The sequence below is a fragment of the Lutzomyia longipalpis genome, chromosome 1, assembly GCF_024334085.1.
Source record: "Lutzomyia longipalpis isolate SR_M1_2022 chromosome 1, ASM2433408v1".
NCBI lineage: Eukaryota > Metazoa > Arthropoda > Insecta > Diptera > Psychodidae > Lutzomyia > Lutzomyia longipalpis.
The window spans coordinates 49,805,284-49,829,938 of record NC_074707.1 but is presented as its reverse complement, the minus strand read 5'-3'; the positions used below and the strand labels follow the sequence as shown (position 1 = coordinate 49,829,938).

At 37.2% G+C, this 24,655-nt stretch overlaps 8 protein-coding genes across 11 annotated transcripts; 4 read left to right on the top strand and 4 right to left on the bottom strand.

The window, feature by feature from the left end:
- Window positions 1-374: 374 nt before the first annotated feature.
- Window positions 375-2,683, bottom strand: LOC129788121 (L-dopachrome tautomerase yellow-f2-like). 3 transcript variants are annotated; one of them, XM_055824139.1, is made up of 4 exons: window positions 2,619-2,683; window positions 2,012-2,152; window positions 1,655-1,943; window positions 375-1,580 (listed from the first exon to the last, which is right to left on the bottom strand). In XM_055824139.1, the coding sequence occupies exons 2-4, from the start codon at window positions 2,139-2,141 to the stop codon at window positions 650-652; spliced, it is 1,350 nt and encodes a 449-aa protein (XP_055680114.1). In that variant the 5' UTR covers window positions 2,142-2,152; window positions 2,619-2,683; the 3' UTR covers window positions 375-649. The 3 variants fall into 3 exon arrangements, with proteins under 3 accessions (XP_055680114.1, XP_055680113.1, XP_055680115.1); XM_055824138.1 differs by having other exon boundaries at window positions 2,012-2,149; window positions 2,619-2,681; XM_055824140.1 differs by having other exon boundaries at window positions 2,012-2,180; window positions 2,253-2,648.
- Window positions 2,684-3,342: 659 nt separating this feature from the next.
- On the bottom strand, window positions 3,343-5,396 carry LOC129788120 (L-dopachrome tautomerase yellow-f2-like). Its single transcript, XM_055824136.1, has 2 exons — window positions 4,732-5,396; window positions 3,343-4,663 (listed from the first exon to the last, which is right to left on the bottom strand). The coding sequence occupies exons 1-2, from the start codon at window positions 4,862-4,864 to the stop codon at window positions 3,441-3,443; spliced, it is 1,356 nt and encodes a 451-aa protein (XP_055680111.1). The 5' UTR covers window positions 4,865-5,396; the 3' UTR covers window positions 3,343-3,440.
- Window positions 5,397-5,840: 444 nt separating this feature from the next.
- Window positions 5,841-7,686, bottom strand: LOC129788119 (L-dopachrome tautomerase yellow-f2-like). The gene is made up of 3 exons (XM_055824135.1): window positions 7,449-7,686; window positions 7,092-7,374; window positions 5,841-7,025 (listed from the first exon to the last, which is right to left on the bottom strand). The coding sequence occupies exons 1-3, from the start codon at window positions 7,588-7,590 to the stop codon at window positions 6,065-6,067; spliced, it is 1,386 nt and encodes a 461-aa protein (XP_055680110.1). The 5' UTR covers window positions 7,591-7,686; the 3' UTR covers window positions 5,841-6,064.
- A 306-nt stretch (window positions 7,687-7,992) lies between these two features.
- Window positions 7,993-10,592, bottom strand: LOC129788091 (uncharacterized). The gene is made up of 3 exons (XM_055824100.1): window positions 10,378-10,592; window positions 9,890-10,304; window positions 7,993-9,826 (listed from the first exon to the last, which is right to left on the bottom strand). Exons 1-3 carry the CDS (start codon window positions 10,517-10,519, stop codon window positions 8,248-8,250), a joined length of 2,136 nt encoding a protein of 711 aa, XP_055680075.1. The 5' UTR covers window positions 10,520-10,592; the 3' UTR covers window positions 7,993-8,247.
- LOC129788094 (uncharacterized) lies at window positions 10,387-13,461 on the top strand. The gene is made up of 3 exons (XM_055824103.1): window positions 10,387-11,320; window positions 11,408-12,122; window positions 12,186-13,461. Exons 1-3 carry the CDS (start codon window positions 11,179-11,181, stop codon window positions 13,330-13,332), a joined length of 2,004 nt encoding a protein of 667 aa, XP_055680078.1. The 5' UTR covers window positions 10,387-11,178; the 3' UTR covers window positions 13,333-13,461.
- A 41-nt stretch (window positions 13,462-13,502) lies between these two features.
- Window positions 13,503-16,144, top strand: LOC129788095 (uncharacterized). Its single transcript, XM_055824105.1, has 3 exons — window positions 13,503-14,049; window positions 14,124-14,739; window positions 14,811-16,144. Exons 1-3 carry the CDS (start codon window positions 13,920-13,922, stop codon window positions 15,934-15,936), a joined length of 1,872 nt encoding a protein of 623 aa, XP_055680080.1. The 5' UTR covers window positions 13,503-13,919; the 3' UTR covers window positions 15,937-16,144.
- A 370-nt stretch (window positions 16,145-16,514) lies between these two features.
- LOC129788096 (uncharacterized) lies at window positions 16,515-18,957 on the top strand. The gene is made up of 3 exons (XM_055824106.1): window positions 16,515-17,187; window positions 17,246-17,810; window positions 17,875-18,957. Exons 1-3 carry the CDS (start codon window positions 17,043-17,045, stop codon window positions 18,911-18,913), a joined length of 1,749 nt encoding a protein of 582 aa, XP_055680081.1. The 5' UTR covers window positions 16,515-17,042; the 3' UTR covers window positions 18,914-18,957.
- Window positions 16,515-24,503, top strand: LOC129788098 (L-dopachrome tautomerase yellow-f-like). Of its 2 annotated transcripts, none has more exons than XM_055824109.1 (4): window positions 16,515-16,551; window positions 22,468-22,661; window positions 22,743-23,229; window positions 23,307-24,503. In XM_055824109.1, the coding sequence occupies exons 2-4, from the start codon at window positions 22,523-22,525 to the stop codon at window positions 24,358-24,360; spliced, it is 1,680 nt and encodes a 559-aa protein (XP_055680084.1). In that variant the 5' UTR covers window positions 16,515-16,551; window positions 22,468-22,522; the 3' UTR covers window positions 24,361-24,503. The 2 variants fall into 2 exon arrangements, with proteins under 2 accessions (XP_055680084.1, XP_055680083.1); XM_055824108.1 differs by having other exon boundaries at window positions 16,532-16,705.
- Window positions 24,504-24,655: the final 152 nt, after the last annotated feature.

Genomic DNA, 24,655 nt, shown 5'->3' with positions numbered 1-24,655 from the left:
TTTAGAAAGTTCTGCTCAAAGAAGATATATTTGCAATTCAAAGAAGGATGCTGGTGTAGATTTAATATTAAAATTTTGGGTTTAGAATCCATAAATTTGCAACGTGCTAGAAATTTAAAGAATTAAACGTTCTTTTTAGATTCTCTTTTTTTTTTTAAAAAAAGAGCAAAATTATTTAATTTTTATGCTAAAAGTTTCTCTAGGAGTTTGGGCTTTTGTGGGACTTTTTTCAAGATTTTTAATTGAGTTTAAAGATAGATTAAAGACTTTAAAATTGTTGTTTTTGTATTGAAAAAGTGACGTCAGCTAGTTCCTTTCTACCTTAACACAAAATTAAAGAATTCTTCCTAATTTTTTGAATAAAAGAAATCAAATAAATTGCTCATTTTTTATTTATTTGCTTTTAAAAAATACATCAAGAATTAAATTTTGCAACTTCTCTATTAAAAAAAAATTATTTGGAATACAGGGAAAGTTTTCCCTAAAACTTCATTGAAGAAAAATTAAAATAATTTAAAGAAAAATTGAAATAATTGAAAAGAGGCAAGAAAAAATTAATATAGAACAAATTCAAGAATTAGTTTTAAAAAAATCCAAATTATTTGCAAAATATTTTGAGTTTCTGTAGTAGTTGAAAGAAAAAGTTAGTTTATCCATGATAGTGAGGATCGCAAGCAGTTCCGTGAATAAGTTGATCCACATTGACCTTGTAGAGTTGGTACAGGTATTCATGGACACAGTGTCGCTCAGAGATGGGATTAGCATTGGTAGCCAAGAGGAGGAACCAGAGATTTCTGTCGGGATCAAGGGAAAGATCAGCTCCGTATTTGAGATCATTGTAAAGGGTGACAACGTGGTGTTCATCGAGGGGTTTGTTGATGTTCCAGCAGGTGAGGCTGTTGGATAGCCAATAGTCGGAGAAGATGACGTTAGTTTTGGAGTCATAGAGAAGCATAGAACCGTGATCGGGTGAACGGTAGCCGAGGAAGTTGAAAGCGGGTGAGGTGGGGCTTCCAGGAGCTTGAGAATAATCCCGCAGAGCCACAGAGGAGGTCTTGAAGAGTCCACAACTGGAGCCAGGAGCATAGTACACGTCACAGTAACCCTTCTGCTCAGGTCCCACAATTACGCTGAGAACACCAAGATTGAGATGATCATGAGGAGCATTGTAGCCATTGAGGTAGCCAGCTTCAGCCAAGGGATTGAAGGTTTTGTGTTGGAAGTACCAGAAGCTCTTCTTAACATTGTCATAAACCACAATCTTGTTGTCTTTGTAGTTTGGTAGGTAAATGGCGAATTCTTCGCAATTTCCGTACGTGTCCACATCAAAGGCTCCAAAGCCAGTTGGGTCCTTGTAAACATTCTCAGGCACGGAGACTTTGAATGCTGGTGGTTTGTCGAATTCATGTTCACTGCAGCCTTCAATGCTGAAGCCCCAAAGAATTGGTGGACGAACACAGATGTTTCCTTCTGGGTACTCAAGGGTTCCCGTATCAACAAAGTACAGGCGTACACAGTCTGCAGACTTAACAGTATACACGACGGATACAAAGTGATGAGATTTGCGATAAGGTGTTGTCCTGGGAAGGATTTAATATTTTCCTTTTAAGGATTTTGTTCAAAAAAAAATTAGGGGCTTCTTTTAGGGTCTTACTTGGTATATCCTGGATAAATGCTGTACTTGTAGTCATCAGCTGGAAGATCATTCACACCAAACCATCCTGGGACATAGTTATGGACGTAGGTGGGGAATCCACAAAGTGGTGGGGATTTATCGTGAGGATATTGATTTCTATTGAAGAAGGCAACTGTTGCGGGAATCCCGTGAGCTCTTCTTGGGATAGCAAAGAAGATACATTCCTTAGGCCTGTTGTAGGAGAGACCGTAGGGTAGAATGCTGCAGCTGTTGTAGTACTGATGGTGTCCATCCACAAGAGCTTGTTCTGCAAAAAGGAACGTCTCAAGTTTCGAAGAATTATTTTTCTTTTTAATTTAATAAAATTTAACTGACCTTTATGGGGTAGATTTTCAAATACAAATGGACTCCAGCTGTACACCGTATCAACGTGTACACTTTGAATTACTTGGAAGCAAAAGAATGCACCCAAAACGAGGGGAAGCACAACCACGAGACCTTTCATGTTGGTTCCTGCTTTTAGGATTGTTAAAAAGAAATTGTTCTATTTAAAAAAAAAATATTTTGATGAAGAGGGAAGTCTCTTTGTAAGGTTTTAAAGAAAATTGATAAAGACCTAATATCATGGAAATGTTGCTTATTCTTTCGTTTTTGTGATTAATTAGGAAAGAGATTTTATAAAATAAAGTCCCCTTTATTAAATGAATTAAATATAAATTTCCTTATAAATTAAAATTAAAATTTTATTCTCAATTAAGGGAAAAATATTTCTCGAAATCTATAAGAATAAATTAAATATAAAATGTTAAAAAAAAGCTCTAAGAATTTAAGGAAAACAGTGCCTGAGAAATAAGTTAATAACTTGATCGAAAATTAATATTTCACAAAAATGAATTAATTAAATCTTTTCACTTAAATATCACTTAAATCATCTAAAGTTCTTCCAAAAATTAAAAATTGAATATTTAAAAGAAGAGAATACCTTTGTCGACACAACAAGAGGAACTAAACTGTCGATAATTTCCTCAAAACGGAATTTATATTCTCTTCGCATTGTCTCTGTGAAATTTTCTTGTAGACGTTGCATTTTAAAATTGCAAAATTTCTTTTTTTTAACGGGTACATAATTGTTGCAAACAATCACCTCAATATATTCTTTAAATTCAATACAAATCTAGAAGAATAATTAATTTTCTATTAGACAAATGAATGAGCATAAATAAATCCTATTTGCATTTTTTTTCTAAATATATTTGATTCGTCTCATTGTTCCTTAATTGAAAAAGAAATTTATTAAACGAGCATTTAGCAAAGTTCCTTCCACTCTTTCTTTGCTGTTTCTGTGCAGCCTGTTGGCAGGGTAACATTTTTGGCTTAGACAGCGTGAGATCTTCAATCGTGAGATTCTAATTCATGCGCTTCACGATTTAAAAGGAAGAAATTATTTGAAGAAAATGGAAAATTTTATAATGAAACTATCTCACGAATTAAATCAATAAATTTTTTTTTTATTATCAGTTGTAATAAAGTTCAAAGTTCATTATAAAAAATATTCGGGACAAGGATTCGTTTTCTTATTTTAAAATTTGTATATTTTAATGCAGAAGAATTAAAATATTATCTTTACACTCATTAGTAAATTTTTATCTATTTATGAAGATCAATAAATCTACCAGGCGGCTCTGATATTAAACAAATTATAATTATTCTAAGCTATTCCAATTTATTTTTCTCATTCAATTTTTTATTACATTTTTCCTTAAGATAAGACAAAATACAACGAGCAAATATAAAGAAATTTTATTCAAATATTGGACAGATCACATGCTGTATCCTTAATGATGCCATCAACAGGAACACAGTACAGTTGATAGATAGAATTGTCAGATTTATTAGTTTGAAAATACGGCAATCCACGTCCATCGTAGAGTAAGAATTGCAAATTTCGATTACCATCAATTACAATATCAGCTCCGTATTCTAGATCACCAAATAGGGTGACGACGTTGTTCTCACTTAGGGATACATTGGTATTCCAGCACTGTAGTGTATTAGAGAGTAGGTGGATGAAGAAGAGAACTTCCGTTACAGCATCGTAGGCCATTATTGATTGACTATCTAAACCTCCGTAGCCGAGGAATTCAAAATCCATCGAAGTAGGGTCACCAGGTGCGAGGATGTAATCTCTAAGGATAGCTGTGGATGTTTTGAAGAGTCCATAGCTTGAGCCAGGGGAGTAGTAGACATCCTTGAATGGGTAGTCATTTGGGCGTCCCAATTTTATTCCCATTATTCCAAAGCCATAGTTATCAGGGAGAGTAGGATTGTCAATGAAGAATCCTTCAGCATTGGGAAAGAAGGTTTCATGTTGAAAGTACCAAAAGGACTTCTTCACGTTGTCGTAAACAATGATGGTGTTATCATAGCAGTTGGTCATGTAAACTGCAAATTCATTGCAGTTGCCATAAATATCCAGGGCGAAGGTGCTAAATCCTGAAGGGGTTTCAGCCAAATCATCCGGAAGGGAGACTTTAAGTTCAGGTGGATACCCAAAACCTTCTTCACTGCATTCATTAATGTGAAAAGCCCACAGGACAGGTCGACGGTTGTAGACTACTTCACCAAAGAGACGATATTCTCCATAGTCAAGGAAGAACAAGCGGTTGCATTTGTTGTCCATGACGGTGTAGTAGATCGAGATAAAATGATAGGATCCTCTAAATTTAGATCTCTCAATTGGCCTGTAGTCTGGATAAATGTTATGGAGGTAGTCATAAGAATCAAGATCATCCACATCAAACCATCCAGGAAGGAAATTATCCTCATACGTTGGGAATCCTCTGAGGGGTGGAGAATATTCTTTTTGGTATTCCTTTGTATCAACATAGGTGATCGTAGCTGGTATTCCGGGATGTGATCTTGCAATAGCCACGAAGAGACATCCAGTTTTATCATGGTAAGAAAAAGCGCTGGGAACAATGTTTTCACTGATGTAGTAATCATATTCATCATCTACCTGGGAGTCCTCTGTGAAAGATTAATCGTTAAAAATTATTAATTCTTTGTAAAAATTTGATGATTAATATAAAACTCACCCGTGTAGGGAAGATCTTCAAATTTAAAAGATTCCCAACTGTAAAGAGTGGAGACATGTGCAGAAGACACAATACCATTTGCAATTGGCACGTAAGAGATGATAATCAGAATGAACCCCAAAGAATAAACCATCTTTGTTATCTTTCAGAGGAATTTACTGAAAAATTCTCTCTTAAAATGCAAATTTATTTACTTCTACTAAACTTCTTTTAGTTAAGCTCAATCTGATAAGAATTTCCTTGTAGTCTGTTATCATTTTAGATGTTTTTTTTTAGACTCGTTTTACTTCTCAAGGTGCAGCTTAAGGTGAATTTATTAAATGGCTCAAAATTTATTTAAATGTCTTTAAGACATTTTAAATCTTCTTATTTAACATAAATTCAGCGGAATTATTAAATATTTCTCATTTTTTTTTAAAAATAATTATTTGTTGTTTTAATGAAAAAAAAATAAACATTTAAAACATAACATGAAGTACTATGAAAGCCAGAATGTCGCGAAATCCATTTTAATTTTCTGTTTTATTATTTCTGCATGTTTGTTGTTAAGAAAAATATGATTTAGTTTGAAAAACATAACGTTTAACTTTGTCGCGACTCACGTTTTGAGCTTGGTATGGAAAGAAAACGTGAGTTATTGACTCACAGAATAAAATAATGTCGATTTACTGTGGCGTTTTCAAGTGAGTTTTTATAGAAAAAAAGCTTTTCGATGAGACACTAAAAGGGAGAATTTATTTTATTTTCTTTAATAAAATTATTGAAGAGCTGACAAAAATATTGATTTTAGATTAAAAAAAAATACGCATAATGTTTTTAAAGAAATCTCTGACGAAGTTTGATCAATTTTTGATCAAATCTATATCAAATAAATATTAGCAAACTTATTTGATCAGAATCGTTCTTGTACAGTGTTTGATCAATTTTAAATTATTTATACAAAAAATGAATTTTAGATTATTTTCATTCTCAATTTATTTACCCAAAGATTGAATAAATATGTATCAAAAGAGATTTAATTGTTTTTTGGACAATTATTGCTCAATATTTGGGGTAATTGAAGTTAAGATCATCATTTCAGATAGCCCTAATAAAAATCGATAGATATATCAGTTGTTGACCAATTTATTTTTTTTTTATAATTCTTTTTACATTTTTCAATTTTTTGGGTATTTTTTCAAAGCGTTTTTCCTGACAATTTTCATGACAGCTTGAAGAAAATTTAGGATCGTTAGGCTGACATAGGTGGGTTAGTTTTTTTTTAGTAGATTATTTGAAAAGGAAAATAAGATCATTCAACAATCTGAAAGTTCTCAGATTTGAATACTTATTCTTAAGCATTCCTTGGATCACAAACAGTGCCACTGATGAAGTCATCAACGTTCACGCGGTAGGTTTGGTAGAAGTACGAAGTAACTTGTCTCCTATTCGTAATTGGATTAGCATTTGTATTCCTCATCATGAAGTAAAGAGTTCTGTCGGGTGTAATTAGGAAATCTACACCGTATGTGAGATCGCTGAAAAGTGTTGCAATGTTATTGGGGCTAACTGGGCGTCTTGTATTCCAGCAACTGAGCCTATTGGTCAGTACGTGGAGGAAGAAGACAACTTGAGTTTGTTCATCGTAGACCATAACAGCTCCGGGAGTGTTGGGTCCACGGTAGCCGAGGTAGGAGAAGTTAGGTGATGATGGATTGCCTGGAGCCAGAGCACGATTGCGAAGGACCTCAGTTGTCGTTCCAAAGAGGCTGTAGCTCGATGCTGGAGCATAGTAGAGATTCCTGAAGTTTCCCCTTGTACGTGCACCAAGGGTGAGTCCACAAACACCCATATTGGCAGGATCCGGAAGAGCAGGGAAATTAGGGACGAATGATCGGTCCGAAAGTGGGTTGAAGGTGTTGTGGACAAAGTACCAGAAACTCCTTTGGACGTTATCGTACACAACAATCCTGTTGTCTTTGTGGTTTGTAAGGTAAACGGCGAATTCATTGCAGTTCCCGTAAACATCAATGTCAAATCTAAGACCAAGAGCTGTTGGGTCGTTCACCACACTATCGGGTACAGTGACCTTAAGGGCTGGTGCTTGATTGAGTGCTGCATCATTGCAACCGTTGACATTGAAAGCCCAGAGAACTGGACGGCGTACAACGACATTTCCTTCGGGATATTCCAGAGTACCGGAGTCAATGAAGAAAATTCGGTTGCATTGAATATCGGTGTAGGTATAGAGAACGGATGTGAAATGATAGACATTTCTGAATTGTCCATAAGGAGTAACTTGCGTTGGCCAGGCTCTGTGGATAAATTTGCATTGTGAATGTCATGCTTGATTGTTTGTCTAAGATCAGTGATGGTCATACCTTGCGGGAGCACCTGGATAAATGTTAAAGTCCTCACTTGGCAAATGATCAATTCCAAACCATCCGGGGACGTAGTTGTCTTGATAGCTGGGGAATCCTCGAAGGGGTGGATTAGGATTATTGGGGTAGTTGTTGGTGTTAACGTAAGCAATCGTAGCAGGAATTCCTGTAGCTGTCCTAGGAATTCCAATGAAAAGACATCCAGTTGGTTGATGGAGAGAAATTGATGTTGGAAGAACATTGTTGGTGATCAAGTATGGATGTCCTCCAACGATTGTATTGGCTTTAAAAATTAAGAAGGAATAAATTATTAAATTATTTTCTCAATTTTCATTAAGATTTTATAGATAAACTTACGACTGCATGAGAGACCATCGAAGGCAAAAGCTTTTGTATTGTACACTGCTTGAACCTTTGAAGCGGGTGAAACACTTTGAGCTCTTTGACCGTACAAGAATACGATCAGGAAGATCGAAAAGACTTTCCCGATGATTTTCATTTTATTTCTTTAACAAGAAATCGTTGAAAATGAATAAAGAAAAAAACGGGATAGTTTCTCCAACTGAAACTAAACCCAAACTGATCTTCCTCACATAAATTCTCTCTGCTTTTACTCGCTTTTATATGAGCTGCATTTTGCATTGTTTTAAAAATATTTCACATTTTGGACTAAATATGTTTTTGTTATGCAATGAGAAATGTTTTAATTCCCACTTAAGCACGTCTCACCTTGCACTTGAAAGCATTTCATACAAAAAAGAAAAGAATTATCACTTGAAAGAATTCTGAGAATTCCAGAATTAACTTTGAATGTTATTCATTTGATGGACTTAGAGATAAAATATGTAAAAAGAAAATATTTGCATAAGATTTGGACACAAAAAAGATAAACCGAATTAAATGGATTTATAGACAAAAAAGTCTTTATTCATTCATGGAATTTATGTTTATTAAATAATCAAATGTAAGTTTTTTATTAAACCATAATTAAACCATAAATTCAAATTTATTCATTACAAAGCAATATAAAAAAATATAAAATTGCATAAAAATATTGATTATTAAGAGGCTTTCAACTAACTAAATTTTTTGACATTATTTGTAGGTATTATTTTATATTATTGATCATAACCACCATTAAATCCTTCAGAAAATCCTACAATAGTACTCTTCTTGAATCACAAGCAGTTCCCTTAATAATGTAGTCAAGAGGAACACGGTAGAGCCTGTAGAAGGCACCATAAATTAATTCTTGATTCCCAATTGTTTCAGAGTTTGCATCAAGCAACATAAACCAGAGATTTCTCTCTGAATCAATTAGGAAATCAACCCCGTACTGTAGATCACTAAACAGGGTAACAACATTTCTCTCACTGAGCGGTGCGTTTGTATTCCAGCATGTTAGTTTGTTTGTCATTAAATGAACTGAGAAGAGTACTTCTGTTGCATCGTCATAACCAATGATGGCACCATTGTTGGGTCCACGGTAGCCAATGAAGGAAAAGTCTGATGATGTAGGAGATCCCGGGGCGAGATATTTATCCTTCAGAATCTTCGTTGAAGTCTTGAAGAGCCCATAACTCGATCCAGGAGCGTAGAAAACATCCCGGTAGGAATATCTAGTTTCTCTGCCCAGAGCAATTGAGAGTATTCCCAAATTGTAGGGATCCTGCGTGGGTAGTCCGTATTGGAGGTAGGATCTCTCTGATCCTGGCTTGAATGTTTCATGTTTAAAGTACCAAAAGTCCTGTTTTACATTGTCATAGACAATAATTGTATTATCCCTGGTATTTGCCATGTAGATTGCAAATTCATTGCAATTCCCATAGACATCAACGCTGAAGGCGGCAAATCCTGCAGCTGACTTATAAACGCGATCTGGTATTATAACTTTGAGTGCAGGTGGTTGATCTAAGCTCTCTTGATCACAGCCATAGATATCAAATGCCCAAATGATTGGTTTATGTTTGAATACATTTCCTTTGGGGTACTGGAGCATCCCAGAATCCACGAAAAACAGTCGTGAGCATTTAAGATTCATGGTTGTGTAGTAAATTGATGTGAAATGATAGGCACGTCTAGATGGACGTTCTACGGGGTAATTTGGAGGTTTAGGCTTGTAGGATGATTCGTAGTCGGGTTTGTTGATTGGTTCGTAATTAGGCGGTTTGTATGGAGGCTTGTAGGAAGATTCATGGTCAGGTCTGTTATAATCTGGTTCAGAATAAGGCGGCTTATACGGGGGCTTAGGTTTATAAGAAGATTCATAATCAGGTTCAGAATTAGGAGGTTTATATGGGGGTTTAGGTTTGTAAGAAGTATCATAGTCTGGTTTATAATCTGGTTCATAATTTGGAGGCTTATATGGTGGCTTAGGCTTGTAGGAGGAATCGTAATCTGTTTCATAATTAGGCGGTTTGTAAGGAGGCTTAGGCTTGTAGTTTGATTCGTAGTCAGGGTTATAGTCTGGTTCATAATTAGGCGGTTTGTAAGGAGGTTTAGGCTTATAGTTAGATTCATAATCTGGTTCATAAGGAGGACGATTAGGCTTATAAGGTGGTTTATAGGAAGAATCATAGTCAGGATTGTAATCTGGTTCATAGGGTGGTCTATACGGAGGTTTAGGTTTGTATGGAGGCTTATATGAACCATCATAATCTGGCTGATATTCAGGTTCATACGGGGGTGGCTTATATGGAGGTTTAGGTTTAAGCATTGTAATTACTTCTGCTGGCCTGAAAGTATTTCATAATTAAAATTTATTTCTTTTCAAAGACAAATTGTTGAAGAAAACTCACACAAGAACTACATAATTGCCTCCATTGTTGGGTTTTTCGTAAATTTCCTCTTCTACTCCATGATGCGGGGGCTTGGGCTTCTTCTTTTTCTTCTTTTTCTTTGTCCTATTTATCCCTTCTCCTTCATAATCGGCTTCATCTGCATGGATATTCCCCTGGTAGTCCCTATCATTGATGTCATTCACACCAAACCATCCGGGAGCGTAGTTATCTTCATAGGTAGGGAATGCTCGAAGGTGAGGTGCGTAGGTGTTGTGGTATTCATTGATGTTGAAGTATGCTATAGTAGCAGGAACACCTGGAGCTCTTCTTGGGATTGGGAGGAAGAAACATCCAGATGGTTGATGGTAGGAAATAGCAGTAGGGTAGATACTACTCCTGTTGTAGTAATGAAAACCATCCACATAAGAATATTCTACACAAAATAAACGAAATTTTTAATTAAAGAAGAATTTTAATTAAAATTGAAGAATTTGCATAAAACTCACCACTATGTGGAAGATGGTCAAATTCAAAATGTTTCCAACTATAAACTGTTTGCACTTTTGCTGAAGATGGAACGCAATTTGCAACGTGAATGCAGAAAATTGCAATCAAATGTTGCAGGAGAATTACCAAAAAATTCTTCATGAAGAATTTTGTGGCTTTCTCAGATGAAAACGAATTCTTCCTAATACTGGAAGTTTTTTTCTCACACTAAACTAGCTGATTGTTTTGGCATCGGTCTTATATAGCATCAACAAATATGAAACTAATACGACACGCGAAATCGAAAATAAGAGAATGGGTTTGTTGACCAGCAAAAATTGATTTTTAATGCAAAATTTTCAGTAAGAAAATGGGCGAGTCTCTTCTCTATATTTCTTCTGGATTATTCTATTTAAGAAAGATTTAAAAATAAAAAGAGAATTTGTGTACTTAAAAGAATTCTTTAGACGTTTTGTTACTGTTCTAATTAACTTTTCCATTACTCTCAAACAGAAAATCTTATAAAAGCTCAATATTCTAGAGAAATCCAATGAATATTTTACACAGAAAATTTACAAAGTAAAGTGAATATTCCTAATTTAGAGAGAGAAACGGGTTCCCTTGTCCAATTTATGCATAGTTCTGGATTCTGAAGAAATCTTTTGATTATATGCATAAGCCAATTCAGGTGGTCAATAAACTCATTTACATTAATTTTCGGGCTTCTCTGGTACGTTTGTTTTCTCTATAAAAGATCACGCACTTCTCGGGGCCCTTTCAGTCGTCAACATCCAATTCTTGTGCTGAGAAAGAAATTCACAATGGTGCGGTTATTGGGAACCAGTGTGTTCCTCTTGTTTGCATTCGGTTTCATTGGGATTACAAATAGTATCCCAGCTACGGGACAAGTGAAAGTTCTCTACAGTTGGAGTCCTTTTACTTATGCTGATTTACCTCATAGTGGTAAGATTTTTTTGTGTTCTTTTGTGCGTGAAGTGAAGTGATAAAAAAAGTTCTTTTGTGATCTAATCGTGTGAATTGTTCTTAAAGAATATTCACAGGTGGATGGATACAATTACTACATCCCCAAATACAATCTTCCCACCGCTGTGTCTCTACACATTAAGACTGGATGCATGTTTATGCCAATTTTGAGATCGAATCCAGGCATCCCAGCTACAGTTACGTGGTTCAATTCAAACGATTATCCGAAGGGATCTTCTCCAGTTCTTCGGGGATTCCCAACGTATGAGGATAATTACGTTCCTGGGTGGTTTGGGGTGAATACCCTTGAAAATGATGATTATTTGCACAACATTTATCCCGGTTATGATGGACGTTCAGCGGATACAGTTGAAGGTGAGGAAGAAAAGGTTGTGGATAAAGTTAAGAGGGAAGATGAACCAGCAAAAGAGGAGGCGAAGAAGGAAGAAATTTTAAAGGAAGAGAAGGAAAAGGCTGAGGAGAGCAAAGATAAGAAGGAGGAAATTGCTGAAGAGAAGCGTGATGAAAAGCCTGAGGTGAAGCCTGAGGAGAAACCAGAGGAGAAGTTTGAAGAAAAGCGCGACGATAAAGAAGCTGAAAAGCAAGATGAGATTGTAAATGAAGAAGGGAAAAAAGAAGAAATCGCAGATGAAGATGAAGAAGATGAAGAAGCTCGTAAGAAGCATAAGCCAGGGGGAAGTCACTACAATAAGCCAGGTGGAAGTCATTACAATAAACCAGGAAGTAGTCATCACAACAAAGGCCCCAATGTTGTCTATGTGTAAGTATTGTGTGAAAAAGTGCGAGCTAAGTTTGTAATGAACACGATTAAATTTTTCTGCAGCCCGGTTCCGGTTCCTGCACCCGCTCCTGTACCAGTTCCAGTACCAGCACCACCAGCAACGAAGCCTCCATACAAGCCTGTTTATAAACCAGACTACGAGTATGAACCAGAGTACAAACCAACTTATAAGCCAAAACCCACTTATCCGACTAAACCAACTTATCAGCCAACTTATCAACCAACCTACAAACCAACTTACAAGCCAACAAAGGCACCATCACGAGATCTCTATCACTTCGTTGCAGTCTACTACACCAACATGGATAATCAGTGCGATCGCCTCTTCTTCGTTGACTACGGGGTACAGCGTCAATTTGGTAGGGTGATCTACACCCGTCGTCCTGTTCTGTGGGCTTTCCCCATCAATGAGTGCAGTGCAAAGGGTTTGAACCAGCCACCAGTACTGAAGGTGACGATCCCAGACAAAGTTTTCAATGACCCAACAGGATTCTCAACTGCTGCCATTGATATCTATGGTGGATGCAATGAATTTGCCGTGTACATTGCAAATTGCTACGACAACACAATCATTGTCTACGATAATGTGAAGAGATACTTCTGGTACTACCAGAGTGAGACATTCCAACCTGGAGCTGAGAGATCTCTCTACACTGGCTCTCTTCCACCGCAAGATTCCTACAATTTCGGTGTAATGGGTCTTGCTTTGGGAGCAACAACATCATACACCTACAAGGATCTGTACTATGCACCAGGATCAAGTTATGGAGTTTTCAAGACTACAACGGACGTTATTAGGAACAAGTACGGAGCTCCTGGAGATCCATCATCATCAGCCTTCTCGTTCCTTGGATATGGAGGAATTGAGAATCAATCTATTATGCTCTTTGACGATCAGACTGAGGTCTTATTCTTTATCCACTTGCTGTCTAATACACTACAGTGCTGGAATACGAATGCCCCATTAGAGGATGGCAATGTTGTTACTCTCTTCAGTGATTTGGAGTTTGGAGTAGATATGTTGCTTGATGGTGATAGAAATCTTCGATTCTTGCTCTACAATGGCGATGGATTGATGTTATTCGACCAAGGCAGAACTACCAATCCATTCTATCAGCTCTACTACGTCAATATTGATTATGTTATTAAGGGTACTGCTTGTGACCCCAGCAATGTTAGAAAAGTCTAAAAGAAGCTCTTACTTTATGCTTTCTTTTTGAGAAGAATAAAAATAATAATATTAAATTTCATTTTTATGTAATCCCCATGATTATGTTTTATTATGAATTTAATATCTAATAAAGAAATTTAAACAGTTTGAAGGGTTTTTTTTATAGATGTTCTTCGTCAGAAAATTTACAAAAAAAGAATAAAAATAATATTTTAGTCTCCAAGATGAGGAAACTATAACTTGTTTAAATCTACTTAATATAATTATCTAGTAAACCTAGTATCCATAACTTGATTTTACATAGTGCCTAGGGCTTGATCAAAAGAACAATTTTTGAATTCTTAAGCAATGCAAATTTGACAAACTAACAAAATCTCATGATCTTATGACTTAAATAAAGAATTAATAATAAGAAGAAAAAGATTCTCATGATTAAATTAGGCATAATTTCTGGAGACACAGTTTTGCCTTACTCATAAATATAACTGGACAATAAACTCATTTAAAATTCCTAGTCTGTTCGGCTCCGCCATATAAAAGATTGAACTCATCTCGTTGCCCTTCTAGTCTAAAAAAAGCCACATTTGTGTGAAGAAGCTCTGACCATGGCAGCTAAAGTGCTCCTCTTGCTTGCCATTGCGTGCATTCACTTTGCAAATACTTTTCCATCTTCTGGACAAGTAACAACCCTATATAGTTGGGAATCTTTTGCCTTTGAAGATCTACCCCATAGTCGTGAGTTTAAACGTTTTCACTTAAATGTTGTGTTTTATTCTTAGGTATATTAAATTCGTGATTTATTTTTGAAGAATATTCAAAGGTGAACGGGTACAATTACTATATCAGCAAGGATGTTGTTCCATCTGCTGTATCGTACCACGATAAAACGGGATGTTTGTTCTTTGCAATTGCAAGATCACATCCAGGTATTCCAGCTACGATAACTTACGTTAGTACCATGGATTATCATCAAACTTACTCACCCCCTCTAAGAGCTTTTCCAACGTATGAGGATAACTATATTCCCGGATGGTTTGGTGTTAATGATCTCGATGATAATTATGCTTACAAAAATAATATTTATCCGGATTATGTGAAAGTGAAACAATTTATGAAGGATGATGAAGATGCAGTTAGAAGGCAGGATGAGGCGGAAAAAGGGAGTGAAGACAATGAAAATGTTGCTCAACAAGATGGAGAAGACAATAAAGAATCGGAGAATGTTAAGAACAAAGAAGGAATGATAGAAATGAAGATGGAGAAAGAAGTAGACAAGATTATAAACGAGAAAGAAGTGAATAAAGGTGATTCCGAAATTAAAGAAAATGAAGAAGATGGCAACGAAGTGAGAAAGAAGCCTGGAATTCATCACAAACCAATCTACAGTCACAGTAATAGTCATCATCATGGAAATGTCGTTTATTTGTACGTAATTTATTCTAAATTTTCTAATAAAATTTTTTGTAGATTCTTAACGGTTTTGACTAAATTTTCAGACCTCTTCAAACTACAACAACAACTACGACTACAACGACGACGACAACAACCAAAGCTCCGAAGCATACGTACAAACCAACGTACGAGCCAACGTATGAGCCAACATACAAGCCAACATATAAACCAAAACCTACGACAAAATCTCCCCCAAAATCAACATACAAGCCGACATACAAACCGCTAACAAAACCTCCCCCACGAGATGTTTATCACTTCATTTCCGTTTACTACAGCGTCATGGATAACAGGTGTGATCGTCTCTTCTTCCTCGACTACGGACAATACCGCCTGTTTGGTGAAGCAGTCTTTAATCGTCCTCCAGTTCTGTGGGCCTTCAATATTTACGAATGCAACCCAAAGGGTGTGGATAACCCCCCTGTGCTCAAAGTCACAATCCCAGCAGATATGGTTGAGACCCCATCAGGATTTAGCACCTTCGCCGTGGATATTTACGGCACTTGCAACGAGTTTGCAGTGTATATGGCGAATTGCTACGATAACACCATCATTGTCTATGATAATGTGAAAAAGAGCTTCTGGTACTTTGAACATGAGACCTTCCAACCGGGGGCAGAGAGGTCATTAGTCGATGGACCCCTACCTGAAGAAGATTCCTACAATTTCGGAGTTATGGGCTTAGCTTTGGGGGCAGAAACTAAATACTCCTATAGAGATCTCTACTATTCTCCTGGCTCAAGTTATGGGCTCTTTAAGACTTCAACAAAAATCCTGCGAGATAAATCTCTAGCACCTGGAGATTCTACATCTCCTAACTTTTCCTTCGTCGGTTATGGAGGACAGGATAGTCAATCGATAATGGCTTATGATACAAAAACACAGGTCTTGTTCTTTGTTCACCTGCTCTCAAATACGCTGCAGTGTTGGAATACAAATACACCCCTTGTGGAGGGTAGTGTTGTCACCCTTTTCAGTGATTTGGAATTTGGGGCTGATATTTTGATTGATGCTAAAAGAAATTTGCGATTCCTTCTCTACGATGGACGCGGATTGCCATACTTTGAAACAGGAAGAAAAGAAAAATCTTTCTATCGCCTCTACAAAGTTTCAATTGACGGCATCATCGCTGGGACAGCTTGTGATCCAAGCAATGTTCAAGATTCTTAGTAAAGTTACTAGGATGGAAAGTATACGGAGTTAGTATATTCATAATTCTTTGTACAATTTTAAATAGATATTTGAAATATTTTTTTTTATGGCAAAATGTCTTAAAATTTATAAAGTTCTTTTTACGATCAGTAAATTATTTCTTTTTTAATAAAATAAAGAGGATTGTAAAAAAGAGAAAGAAAAATAAATCGTCATGATCGTCATATTTGTTTGGTTTGTTAGTTTGTGTGTTGCACCTTGAGGTGGAGGTCAATCACTTGTTGCATTATCTCTCTGATACGTGAGGCCCGTGGGTCTAAAATTCACGAGAAAAATTGTCACGCCTAACACGCCTAGCCAACAAAATAATGGATGAAACTTTACTGGATGCTCGTACAAAATGATTTAATTGGTTGAAAGAGTTTTTATTAAAACGTTAAAATATGTTTTTTACATTATTATTTTCTTTATAGGTAACTTCTTAATTACAAACTTCTCGACCTAGAAGAAATGAGCTGATTTGTTGCTTGTAAAATGCAACGTGTTCAATTTTCAATATTTTACAGAATACTTAAAGACTTTTTCCGTGAACTTTTATCGCATTTGAGTTCTTTTTGTTAATTTTCAAAAAAGGTATATTTTTTACTTAATTAATAAAATAGAAGAAATCTTTGAATTCTGTTGAAAAAAAAATTTTGAAATCTTCTTTCGGTCAAAACAAATTATTCAGCGTGAAGGAGTTGGGATATAAGTAATCCACATATTAAGATAACCGATTATGCGCAGAGTAATTTTTGGTGGTCAATAAACTCGTTTTCTTTTCCATTCTTGATGAACTACGCTTTGATTTCTTTTGTAAAAGAACTCGCAGACAAATCTCGCGAAGTAATAAAAGAAAATTTAGAATTTTTTATTCGTTTAATGAGACACAAAACATAAGAGAAAAAGCTCCACAGAGTAGTTCTCGCAGAGACATTTTCGTTGAAAAAAAACTTGTTTCCTCAATTTCTTCTTGTGTAACCTTGACTCGTGCATTCTTCTTCTTTCTCTGTCTCAATATAAAAGAACTTTAAGAAAATTCACGCGAAGCAGTTGAAGAAGAACCATACCAAGAGCTCCACACCATGGAGGGCGGTATATTGGGTGTTAAAGCTCTCTTTTTATTTACAATCGTGTGCTTTAAATGTGCAAATAGTATTCCAACATCGTCTAAAGTGCAAATTCTCTACAGTTGGAAGCCTTTTGTGTATGAAGATCTTCCCCATAGTGGTAAGTTTGTGATAGAAATAGGATTTTCTTCGATTTAATTCTTGATTATTTTCAAAAGAATATTCTAAGGTTGATGGAAATAATTACTACATCAGCAAGAACGTTCTCCCAACTTCGGTATCCTACCACGATAAAACTGGATGCCTAATTCTACCCATTCAAAGACTACATCCTGGTATTCCAGCTACGATAAATTATATAAATTTAAATGGTGTGCAGAAGGGTTCTTCACCACCATTAAGAGGATTACCTACCTATGTGGATAATTATCTTCCGGGATGGTTTGGTGTGAATGATCTCAGGGAGGATGATTACAAGTATAATATCTATCCGAGCGATTCCAAAGTGAAGAGACAAGCTCATAAAGAAGATGCGAATTTTAATGAAGATAAAAGAGAAGAACAGGAATATCTGGATGAAAACCAAGAGAAGAAATCTGAAGAGATTAAAAATTCTAATGATGGAGAGAAGAAATATCAGGATAAGATAATAAAGGAAGGGGACGATGAAGAAAATAAAGAAGTTAATGAAGAAGAAGATGAAGTTAGGAAGAAGCATGGAAGTCACTACAAACCAAGTCACAACCATGGGCATTATCATGGAGGATCCTACGTATTCCACGTGTAAGTTATCAGAGCACCTACACAAGTATGATTTAGTAAAATAAAATTGAATAATATTTTGCAGACCTCCTTCACCAATTAAAACAACAACAACAACAACAACAACCACTACTCCTGCTCCAACATACAAGCCTTCGTATAAACCTCCCTACAAACCCCCACCTTCACCCCCAAAAAATCCAACCCGTGATGTTTATCACTTTGTCTCAGTTTACTTCACCGACACTGATAGCGATTGCGATCGCCTGACCTTTGTTGATCACGGGACATTGCTGTATCCGGATAATGAGATCTTCATTCGTCCTCCCATAATTTGGGCCTTTGATATTTACGAATGTAGCGATGAGGGCTTCGGCTATCCACCAGCACTCAAAGTCACAATTCCAGATAACGTAGTAGAACGGCCAGCAGGATTCTGTGCCTTCACCGTTGACAATTACAACAGTTGCAATGAGTTTGCTGTATACATTGCTAATTGCTTTGATAATCGAATTGTTGTCTATGATAATGTTAAGAGGAGTTTCTGGTACTTTGCCCATGATACGTTTAAGCCAGGAGCCGAGAGATCACTCTATCCCGGGCCCCTACCTCCGGAGGATTCGTACAATTTTGGAATAATGAGCATAACAGGTGGAGCGCATCTGGGAAACTCTTACAAAGAAATCTACTACTCACCTGGTTCAAGTTATGGTGTGTTCAGGACTACGACGAAGGTTCTCAGGGATAAATCTCTCGCTCCCGGAAGTCCAACATCACCGTACTTTGCTTTCCTTGGCTATGGGGGAATTGATAGTGAGTCAATAGCGTCATTTGATTCAGACTCCAATGTTCTCTTTTTCATCCATTTGCTCTCAAATACGCTGCAGTGTTGGAATATAAATGCACCCCTTGTGGAGGGGAATGTTGTTACCCTATTTAGTGATTTGGAGTATGGGGTGGACATGCTAATTGATGACAATAGAAATATCCAATTTCTCCTCTATTACGGCCATGGCGTGCCCTATTGGGAAGCAGATATCCCAAGCAATGCTCTCTATCGCCTCTACAGCGCTTCCATTGATGACCTCATTAAGGGTACAGCTTGTGATCCAAAATATGTTTAATCCTTTCGCTTTGAAATGCAATAAAGATCATGAAAAAAAATGTTGATGACGCTCTTTGAATTTGTTCACGAACCTGTGTGATGATTATATAAAATTAGATGAATTGTAGACTGTAGAAGAGCCCATCTGGAGAGAAGGATCAAAAATTCCTTCCAGGATCCACTTTAAATAAAAAACTGAGGAACTTTTACTTTATTGCACTTTATTTAATAATTTCTTTTGCGCGAATTAAAAAGGCGACTTTCTTTGTCTGTGATTTTGGCTGAAGTCCATTTATTAACAGTATAAAATATAAAACTGGCTCAAGATTATGAGCAATGAGCCACTTGAAAAACAGGTGTCCACGCATATTGAGCGGGAGTTTCAATTTAGGTTTTAAATTAACCGAAAATCCTAAACATTCTCCCCCTTTTTCAAGGGGCGTTTAAAAATAAACATAATTTCAGTGAATTTGTGTAAAATAATATAAATGTTGATAACAATTGATGTGAATATTCTAATTCAAGGAAAAATAACAATTCTAAATTTCATATTTCAGAAAATTATAGAGAATTTAACAATTTCAAATAAATTTTAGGACCTATCGAAAGTCTAATAAGCCACAAGAGAGATTTGCTGAGGTAGATTTGCTAGAGCTTGCCATTTGAATGTACAGATGCCATCAATCCATCGTTGTTCAAGCTCATCAAAGTTGAAGTCCCGAAAAAAGCCTTGGCGCAGAAATCTTCAATTTGTGGCGGAACCGTTGAGCGATAGTCATCCTTAGCTCTCTGATGTGCAAGATGGAGAGGTGGTCTCTCAGGTGTTGCCGAAATTCTCCCAAACTTCCAATGGGAATTGTCCATACTCATCAACATTGGCATCAGTGGCACTTTCTCAGGGGCAAAAAACTTCTTTGAGGGGAAGTATAAATTTTCCATGGGCCCTCTGAGGATAAATTGTTGGAGTAGGGCGAGATTTTTGTCATTTAACCATTTTTTGCGTTCCCATTTATGCTCCATCCAATTCCAAAAGAACGCTCCCCCGTTTCGAGGATTGTTGTTGTGAATGAATGCGAGAACGGGCAATAAAAAATTGTGTGAATTAAATGTGTGGAGTAACCGTGTGCTGGTGACGTCATCATCCCAAAAAACGTGTTCTCCAAAAATTTTGTGCATAGAAATGCAACTGGAAAAATCCATGAAAGTATTTTGATTGTGTTGGTGCAACGCACACATCGCTGTTTCTTCATCAATGGCCTGGGTGAGTCCTAATCCTTCAATCACACAAATTTTATGCTCAGGGTCCAAACTTTGGCACTGGCGCGTGGGAGTGGCTAGGTATTCTCCGTAGGATATTACTGTGAGTATCAATCCCCGAGGCATGAAAAAATCAAGTCCCAAATTCTTCTCCATTGTAGTTGCAAGTTCAGCTGTAGATTTTGCTCCCCCAGTGGCTCCAAAAAATCGTGGGGTAGCACAAATGGTGGGAGGACAATCGCTACTAGCAAGAGGTAGGGCCTTTGTGGTACTCTCTTGGGCTTTTACAATGTCAACTACCTGAGTTCTTGAGCTTGAAAATTCTTTAGGCAAAAACTGAATTGATTTTCATAAAATTCATGACAAATATTTTGAATGTCACTGTAAATTGAATTGAATTTAGTGCGACAATTTTGGCTAAGCTGAAGGCTTCGCATTGAATTTACCCTTTGCTTAATCTGAATGCTCAAGAATTGCCTACAATCTAAATTTCTTAATTGAATTTCTTTGGATACTGCGCAAGTATAAACGGTTAGGCTTGACTTACATTGATGTTGCTCTACCGCTGCTGGATGACATGGGAGATCACTACGCTCCTTGTGAAGTAGATCGGTGACATCCTGGGTGATCTGTGCATCCACAGGGTCCAATTCTCTGCACAAGTTCGCTGATTGATGGTCAAGAAGTTCCACGGTCAATTGAGAACACCGAGGCACCCGCTCAGGTAGCTGCAGAGAATCATGGGCAGTCGTAACTGGCTGGGATGCAATCTCCTGATGCTGTAAAATCTCCTTGGGACTCATGTGGATATTCATCGTGCCATCATTGTGAATCTCTGGAACATTCCATGCAACCTTGTCGCTGGTATCAATGAATGGGCGACTATTGAAAGCTAAATCACTTGGAGAAGCCCATAAATGCTCATCACTGTGTACCGTTGGGATGGCCACAGATCCATTGGAGCTTATCTCGTCACAGAGTGTGGTTGCTTCTCTGTGCGCGCGCAATTGAACATTAATGCCGTTGGCTGTGGGGAGCTTTGATGACTCCAAATTGGGCATTTGTTCACTCGAAATTTGTGCAATGATGCTGCATGGGGATTCACTAGGCACACCCTTCGTGGAATTCTCAACTAGGCTCCGCATATCCTTCGTGTGGGCAGAAATGACGTCCTCCAAATTTTCACATTCTCCACGGCGTTTTTGGCGATTCAATTGAAGTTCTTGCGACAATGTGCAGATCAATTGCAACACCTTGTGATTTTGCGAATCAGCTGCACTCACCGGAGATGATGTGGGATGATGTGAAGACGTTGCAGCAATCGTCTCAAGGAGGATGCTACACTCCATTTCAGCGCACCGACAATCCTGAGAGAAATTCAGCAGCTCCCTTTTTTCACTCTCTAGATGATCCTGAGGTGCTTCGTGGATGATTTCTGTCTGAATTCTCCTGAATTTTCTTTCTATGCTGCCTGCGAGCATTTTATTGGCCATTAGCTCCACCTGAGCATCTTTTTCCTCCAACAGTTTGGGATTTTCCTGGTAATTGGTGATAACTTCCTTCACTTTGTGTAGCTGCCCTTTGTAGGTGCGGAGACACAATTTTCTGGGCATCTCGCTGGGTGAAGATCCTCTTGTCTTCTTCCAGGGTGTTGAAGGACCAAATGTTCACGAACCTGTGTGATGATTATATAAAATTAGATGAATTGTAGACTGTAGAAGAGCCCATCTGGAGAGAAGGATCAAATGTTCACGAACCTGTGTGATGATTATATAAAATTAGATGAATTGTAGACTGTAGAAGAGCCCATCTGGAGAGAAGGATCAAAAATTCCTTCCAGGATCCACTTTAAATAAAAAACTGAGGAACTTTTACTTTATTGCACTTTATTTAATAATTTCTTTTGCGCGAATTAAAAAGGCGACTTTCTTTGTCTGTGATTTTGGCTGAAGTCCATTTATTAACAGTATAAAATATAAAACTGGCTCAAGATTATGAGCAATGAGCCACTTGAAAAACAGGTGTCCACGCATATTGAGCGGGAGTTTCAATTTAGGTTTTAAATTAACCGAAAATCCTAAACAGAATTTTTTATCAGGGAATTCAAATGAAGATACGCACAAAATGCGTAAAGTTCTTAGCTTTCTTTGTCGCTATAAGATTACTATATATTTCCCAATCTTCACCTCATTAGAAGAAGATTTCAGAGATGTATGTGATTATGCAAAGCCACTTTTGGTGGTCAATAAACTCGTTTCCTTAATTTTTTAACCTTGGCTCGTGCACTCTTCTTTCTTTTCTCTCTCTGTATAAAAGAACTTGCAGATAAATCGCGCGAAGCAGTGATAGAAGAACCACGAAGAACTCCACCATGAATGGTTCTCTGGTTGCGTTCCTCTTGGTTACAACAATTGCTTGCATTCCCATTGCAACAAGCGTTCCTGCATCGTCTAAAGTGCAAGTTCAATACAGTTGGAAGACATTTGTCTTTGAAGATCTACCCCACAGTCGTGAGTTGTTAAATAATTTTTAAAGAATCTGTTGAGAATTTCTTTGTGATCTTAAATGTGTGATTTTATCTACTTAAAAAGCTTATGCGAAAGTTGATGGATACGATTACTACATCAGCAAGAATATTCTCCCAACTGGAGTGTCTTACCACGACACAACCAATTGTTTGTTCTTCCCAATTCTAAGATGGCATCGAGGTATTCCAGCTACGATAACTTACATAAATCCCGCACTGTACAAGGATGGTTCTTCACCTCCTTTGAGAGCTTTTCCCACGTATGTGGATAATTATCTTCCTGGGTGGTTTGGTGTGAATGATCTTGATGCGTATGACTACAACATTTATGCTACTGATGTGAATACAAAGAGAAATGCTAAAAGTGGTGAGAAAATTGAGGAAGAAGTTCTTTCTGAAACGAAAATTCAGGAAGAAATTCCTGCTGCAGAGGAAGATGTGAAGAAGGATAATGAAGAAGAAGATGACGATGAAGTTAGGAAGAAGCATGGTACTCACCATAAGCCCATCCACAGTCATGGACATCATGGTGGCCAATACGTTGTCCAAGTGTGAGTTATCTCAAACTCAGTTTCATAGTTAAAATTATTTTTTTTAATAATTAATTAAAAAAAAAACATATTCGCAGACCTGTTCCGGTACCAGCACCTCCTCCTAAAATTACAACAACAACAACAACAACAGCTCCTGTTCCAACTTACAAACCATCCTACAAGCCATCCTACAAACCTCCCTATAAACCACCACCCCCTAAGAATCCTACCCGTGATGTTTATCACTTTATTTCGGTCTACTTTACCTCGGCAAATGAGAAATGCTCCCGCCTCTTCTTCCTCGATCATGGAACGGTGGTTTACGATAATGTAGAAATCTTCATTCGTCGTCCTATAATTTGGGCTTTTGATATCTACGAATGTAGCGATGAAGGCTTCGGTTATCCACCTGCCCTCAGAGTCTCAATACCTGATAGTGTTGTTGAGAGACCTGCAGGAATCTCATACTTCGGCATTGATATGTACGGCAACTGTGCAGAATTCTACGTCTACATAACAAATTGCTTTGATAATCGAATTGTTGTCTATGACAATGTCAAGAGGAGCTTCTGGTATTTTGAACATGACACCTTCAAGCCAGGAGCTGAGAGATCATTGTATCCTGGACCTCTACCTCCGGAGGATTCATATGATTTTGGAATATTGGGCCTAATAATTGCTGGTGAGAATTCAAATTCCTACCGGGATGTTTTCTACTCACCCGGTTCAAGTTACGGGCTCTTTAAGACTTCAACGCAAGTCTTGAGGAATAAAGCCCTAGCTCCGGGCAGTCCAACTTCACCTGATTTCTCATTCGTCGGCTACGGTGGGCAAGATGGGGAAGCAATAACGAATTATGATTCGGAGAGTCAAGTTCTCTTCTTTGTGCACTTGGTAACTGCTACGCTACAGTGCTGGAATACAAATCTACCCCTTGTGAAGGGCAATGTTGCCACCCTGTTCAGTGATTTGGAGTTTGGGACTGATATTTCAATTGATAATCAGAGGAATTTGCGGTTTATCAATTATTTTGGCCATGGGGTGCCCTATTGGGAAGCTGATATCCCAAGCAATGCTTACTATCGTTTCTACAAAGCTCCCATTGATGACCTCATTAAGGGTACAGTGTGTGATCCAAGGAATGTTTAAACATCGATCCTGATTCTAACGTTGAATCATGATCTTTTCATGAATTCTTAACAAGATAAGATGGGATATTCTCGATATTCTTAAGTATTTGTACTTGGAAAAAAAAGGTTTTAAAGAAATAAAGAATTGAAATAATATTGTAAGCAGAATTCTTTATTTTTTTTAAGTAGGGGAGACCGGGGTTAAAAAAGTCACTTAAGGGTTTAGAAAAAGCTCAAAATATCATATTTCCCAAATAGATAAAGCGAAATAATTAGCTCATTTCTTTAGGAAATTTACTGCCCTACAACTCTTT